Genomic DNA, 5,793 nt, shown 5'->3' with positions numbered 1-5,793 from the left:
GTATTGCTAATATCCAATCAGTTTATCTTGCTCAAACTACTAACATACTGTCATTCTGAACGGTAAAAATTAGGCTGAATCTGTTTAGACTTCTCTCTCTGCAATAATACAAGACTAATTTTTCCTAGCTGGAATTTATGTGAAGGGTGTATGTATAAAATGTCTCAAATCTGATATTCAATATTCATGTTGGTATTTATATCTCTTCCTCAGTAATAGTCCATTTATTATGCATTTTTCTATCCACTAGTCTTTCATGCTATACTTAGTCTCCCTAATACTTATTTGTGATTGATCCATAAGTGTTATAGAAATTAGCTGAGATGAATGAGAAATTTCATTATAAACATACTTTGCCCCTACCACAATGTTTCCAGATGGAAACTACAGAGAAAATCTCTTGGTTTTGAGTTTCAACCTTCCTTTAGATGCTACTTTATAAAACTTTAAATGTATTATCAGGGTCTAAAAGAGTCTGAGATTTGAATATCACTATTTGGTTTAAGAAATACTGAATAAATATTACTGAATACCGATACATCCATATACTAAAAATAGTGTGGCTAAGGACTCCAGCCATGTACTTTAATGGTTGTTTTGTCCATAAGCATGACACACAATTTTGTCTATCAGTAAAACAATTTATTATATTCAAATACCATTCATGTTTGATACAACACCAAAGACAGCAGGATACCAGCCTCCCTTCATTTCTGGAATTGAGCCGACGAAGTAGAACAATTTTAAAAAGTTATCCCCAGTCACATTTGACTGAAGATTAAAGCTGGGTGAATAACTGGTTTTCCAGTTTGGAGGCCGTTCGGGGGGCGGGGGTGGGGGAATGGTTCAGGTTTAACCAAATCTCAAACAGTTTGGAATGCGAGTCTCCCATAACCTAGGTGATTGCCTGAACCACTGGACAAAAATGGAAGCACGAGGGTGGTGACTGCACTACCACTACCTCATCCTCCTTTTCTGGCAATTTTGACTCTTCATGTCTAACTAGCACATAGTTTCTGGTCAACCAAAACTGCATTTTTCATCAAATAACGATGTCTAAAAGTTTTACACAGCTCTACTGTAGTTTACTTTGAGTACAGGAACCATGTTTTCTTGTTTTTAAATTACAACACAGTTTCATTCTCAGTAATGGGAATTCAATACTCTCAAAGCATATTAATAATAAAGTGATTTAGGTAGAATAGAGAGGTATTGGCCTACAGGCAAAAGCAAAAAAAAAGGCAGTAATTGGAAGAATACCTCGGACAGTATGGATTTGGACAGATGCTTAAAAACAGAATTAAGTCAAAAAGCAGAAAAAGGGCATAACCATTCAATAGCTGGAAGTGGAAATCAAGAAAAACAAAAACTGGAAATGAAATATAAATGTAACAGCGGGTAACTAATCACTGGAGATTACTGAGGGATGTAAATTCTCCATCACTTGGCATCTTTAAATAAAGATTTAATGTCTTTCTAAAATATATCTTAGTTCAGTGTTTAGCAACCAACAAATCATAAAAGGCAATCAGGAGGGTTGTGAGGACTCTGAATTTATTACATTCTAAAGCAATGAAAATTTTTCTTCCACTCCCCATCCAAACTTATCTTTCAAGGTCAAATATAGCGTCAACCTCTGAAATACACACAAATTGGCTTATCAGCATTTTTGGTTTACTCCTTTATAATAGATGTAAGGGGTCATGAAAATTTATAAGGGTCCCCCAACTTGAAAAGGTGAGAATACTTCAGTTTAACCACAAGTTAATGGGATCAGTGTTACAAACACTGGGTGAAATGCTATGGCCTGTGTTAGTCATTATGATAGTCTAGATATGAAAGTCAGACTAGACTATCATAATGATTCGTTCTGGCTTTACAATCTATACTGCTATTGCTTATGACAGGCTATGTGCATTAAGTAGCAGGTGTACTGCATTCATTTCCTGGAAGTGTAAGGATTACTTTTGTGAAAAAGGTGACTGTTTAAAATATCAGTTTATAAAAATGATTAGACATAATTTGTACTCATAACTTAACTGCATGATTGTTTCTTTAGCACTAACATTTTCTTCTGACAAGTCTTTGGATATTCTAGGAAGGCTTACTGCTTCCATTTTCATTTCTACAATTGAAAAGATGAGTTATTTTAACACTTGTTTGCTTGTCTTTTTCCTTTAAAGCTAGGCTTAGACTATTGAAGTTATATTATATACACCAAAGTTACAATCTTTGTTTTTATAAAAACAAAAACAGCAATTTATTAAATTCATAAAGCCAAACATTTGTGTTATATACATCCAATTACAAATATCTTAATAGTTTACAAAAATAAAAAATTGTTTTGACGAAGAGTGTATATTGATTACATTGTGTATCCAGGAAGCTCGTTTACTACTAGTTCACTGATGTGCTTATATTGATTAGGAATACTCAGTGTCCCAAAATCGTCATCCTCTTCCTTGTCTGATGTATTGTTTTCCACACCACTAAGTTCAAGATCAGAGATGTTGGATGGCAAATAGGAGCTAACTTGAGATGTCCTCAGAGACTGGCTCTTTTCCAAAGAGGTCTGGCCCTTTACTACACTATTTATATCAGAATTAGTTTGCTTACTCTTCACTTCAGGGGCCTGGAAAATATTTTGGTCAATTTTGCTATCTTCTTCCTTGATATGTGAAGCTAACTCCTGCTTATCTAATGAACCTGCAGGAGGAGAGGAGTCACTAATGGATACACCGACAGCCGCACCTGTATTCTGTTTTTTTGCTTTTAAATCATAGGTTCTTTTAAGAGAATGGACTAGAGATGCAGTTGAAGGAACTGGTAGAGGAGCTGAAATACTTTCAGTTCTCAGACTTTTTTCAGAAAGTCTGGATTTCTTGGATTCTGACTCCATGTCTGAGCAAGCTTGCTTTGGGCTTACCAGTGCAGGCTCTGGGCTGCTATCAAGAGTTTCTGAGCCTCTGCCCGTATCGGCAGCACTGGTGAAATCTTCTGAATAGCCTGTGTTCTCAGGGCTGCCAACAAAGTCATCTGAATACTTGAGTTCAGGGTTACTTTCAAAACTGTTGTTTTGGCCTGGTGGATAATCACCCAATGGGGAAGCATTATAGTTATCCGTGTCTTTGTCATGAATAAAGCGTACTGCTTCCTCATCTACTTTATTTCTCTTTGCATCAGTATCCTGTGTGAAAGCTCTTGGCAGGTGGACTTTCACACCCTTTACTTCGTAAGGGGTTTTAATTGTAGTTACTTCCAGTGAAAAGTTTGTATTCACTTCATATGGATTCTCTTCCTTAGCATTTTCCTCATGATTGTTCGGTCTATTGAGAGCAGCATGTTTTTGTAGGTCAGAAATGTTTTCCATTATAGTGGTGGAGTGATCTTTTTCAATACTGCTTTGTATTAAAGTCTCAATATTTTCATCAAGCTGAATATTTTGTTCTAAAATTCTTCCCTCAGCAGGATGCCTGTAAGACATCAGATGCTGTTCAGCAGTGTTTCTGAATAGTTTTCCTCTGGACAAAGGCCCTTTGCCTTTTTCTCTCAGCATCTCTACCTGCCTTTTTCTATATTGTTCTCTTCTTTCATGAAGTATTAACATATCTGGATTGGTCTGCTGTAATCGTAACCTTAGTGTATTTGTGAGTCCATAAAACAGTTTCTTCCTTGGGGGTGTCTTTTCTTTGGTTCCACTCTTCTTTTCAAAACCGTTGTTTCTTGATGCTGCAGCTTTCTCGGTTCCTTTCCCTGCTCCGGTCTCTCGTAAGGAAGAACCCCCCAATTTACAAAACTGTTGCTGACTTCTTTTGAACCTTTCTCTGGGGTTAAGAAGTGTTTTCTTATCTTTCCCAGCTGGCCATCTGCTTTTAGTAAGAGGTCTTGAGGTCTTGATGTCAGCTTCTTCTACTTCTCGGTATAGCCAGGCCAGCTGGGGGTGAACAGTAGAAGGTCCCAAGTGCAGGGGCTGATTACTCAGCAGGGATAGTTCTACCAGCAAAGCGTTGACCAGAGGCAGCTCTCTTAGAGCATCTCTGAGCTGCTGGGCACTACCCAGCGACTGGGCCAGGGAACCAGAAGTCCAACCTCTGTCTGGACAAGCTTCCTGTAACGGTGCTGGTGTTGCACTTGGGCTCTGCTCCTCTGGTGCCTGAGGCTGGGCAACTGCCAGCCTCCCAGGGACCCGGGCTGGTGGGGGCTCTGTGGGCAGGTGGCTGTAGTACAAGGGGGGAGGGCAGAAGATGTTTGCTTCTATCTCCAGCTCCCTCACCTCCTCCGCACAAGGCAGATGGGTCTGGCCAGCGGGGGAAGAGGCTTGGCCGCTGTGCTCAGGCTCCTCCCTGCCCTGCGGCTCCGTCTGGACGCCGATAGACATGGAGTGCCTACTATGCTCAGACGCCTGCTCCCTCAGGGCCCCCTGCGGCCTGGGCTCGCTCTTGCGCTGGGCATCCGGGGGGCAGGTGGGCCTGGGCGGCGTCGCTCCCCCGGCCACCCCCTGCCCCAGGCCCGCAGGCAGGTGTCCCAGCAAGGCCGGCCCCAGGCTGCTGAGGCGGTAGCCCAGGGCCAGCTCCCCAACCCGCTCCCCCATGAGGTCCCGCAGGGGGTAACGGCCCCTGCGGCTCCGGGAGCCGGGCGTCGCCCCGCCCTGCGGCGGCCGCAGCAGCTCCTCGGCGGCCGGGGCCAGGGAGACACAGCAGCTGCCGAGCAGCCGGGCCGGCCCGGGCCCCGGGGGCAGCGCCAGCAGCAGCGCGTAGAGCGGGGCGCGGCGGAGCAGGCCCCGCAGGGGGCCCGGGCCCAGGCGGAAGAGGCAGGACTTGCCCCGGCCGAAGGGGACGAGCCGCCCCGGCGAGCAGCCCGGCTCGGGCGGGTGCACCAGCAAGGTGGGGAAGTCCAGCAGCCGCAGCGCCACGGCCGGGCGCAGGGGGCCGCGCGCGGGCAGCAGCTGGGGCTCCAGCCGCACCCACTCCACCAGCAGCTCCAGCGCCAAGAGACCCGCGCGCGCGCCGCCCTCCTCCTCCATGGCGAGCGTCTCCGCGCCGCCGCAGTCAGGCCAGGGTCTCGCGAGAGTTGTGGGGGGGGGGTTAGGTGGGATGGGGGTGGTGAAGTCTCGAGGGGATACATTAAGGTCTGGCGAGAGGAGCGTGGCGGCTCCCGGATGGCGTAGGGGAGCGGCGCACGAAGTCACCGCGACAAAAACTGTCAGCAACCGGAAGACCTCGCAAAGCCCCTTGGGAGTTGTAGTCTCTGCCCTAGTGCTGGAGCGGGGGAAACCTCCTGGTGGTGACGCTGCAGCACACACCTGCCCGTCACCTGCGTCTCTTCGCCTGGCTGCTGCTGACTCCGGCGCTAGGGCTGCAGGGAAGGGCAAGCAACACAGGGGCGGGACTGGGGCTTGTGGGGCCCAGGCCCCAGACCCCCAGGGGCTAGTACCCAGCCCTGGAGTGACATGTTCCCATCCACTGTCACTGCACGTGCCCCAGGGGCTCACTCCTCCCTGCCTCCCTGTGTGCTGCCTGGGCCTAACAATGCGGGAGCAACCTGAGCGAGTGACTGGGAGGGGGGGGGGCGATACGGGATTCATACAACTGTGTGAGGAATAAAAGTTACTGTGTCAGCTGTAAATGCCATCTATTCATTTTAATACATTCCTCCCTGTAGTATCAGAGCACCATGCACACCCATTGAAAAATACCAGACCTAATTCTCTTCTCATGCTCATACAAATTAGGAGGAGCAACTGTAAATTACTTGAGCTGTACCAGAGTAAAAACTGATGTGAGATAAGAATCA

The 5,793-nt window shown here is 46.1% G+C and overlaps 1 protein-coding gene across 1 annotated transcript; it reads right to left on the bottom strand.

The window, feature by feature from the left end:
• Window positions 1-627: 627 nt before the first annotated feature.
• Window positions 628-5,094, bottom strand: MAP10 (microtubule associated protein 10). Its single transcript, XM_038397747.2, has one exon. The coding sequence runs from the start codon at window positions 5,021-5,023 to the stop codon at window positions 2,366-2,368; it is 2,658 nt and encodes an 885-aa protein (XP_038253675.1). The 5' UTR covers window positions 5,024-5,094; the 3' UTR covers window positions 628-2,365.
• Window positions 5,095-5,793: the final 699 nt, after the last annotated feature.

This window comes from Dermochelys coriacea, chromosome 3 (genome assembly GCF_009764565.3).
Source record: "Dermochelys coriacea isolate rDerCor1 chromosome 3, rDerCor1.pri.v4, whole genome shotgun sequence".
NCBI lineage: Eukaryota > Metazoa > Chordata > Testudines > Dermochelyidae > Dermochelys > Dermochelys coriacea.
The sequence above is the reverse complement of the archived record's forward strand: the minus strand, read 5'-3'. Positions and strand labels throughout refer to the sequence as shown.

Excerpts from the sequence above, each read along its gene's own strand:
- MAP10 (XM_038397747.2), bottom strand. The coding sequence starts at position 5,023 with ATGGAGGAGGAGGGCGGCGCGCGCGCGGGTCTCTTGGCGCTGGAGCTG.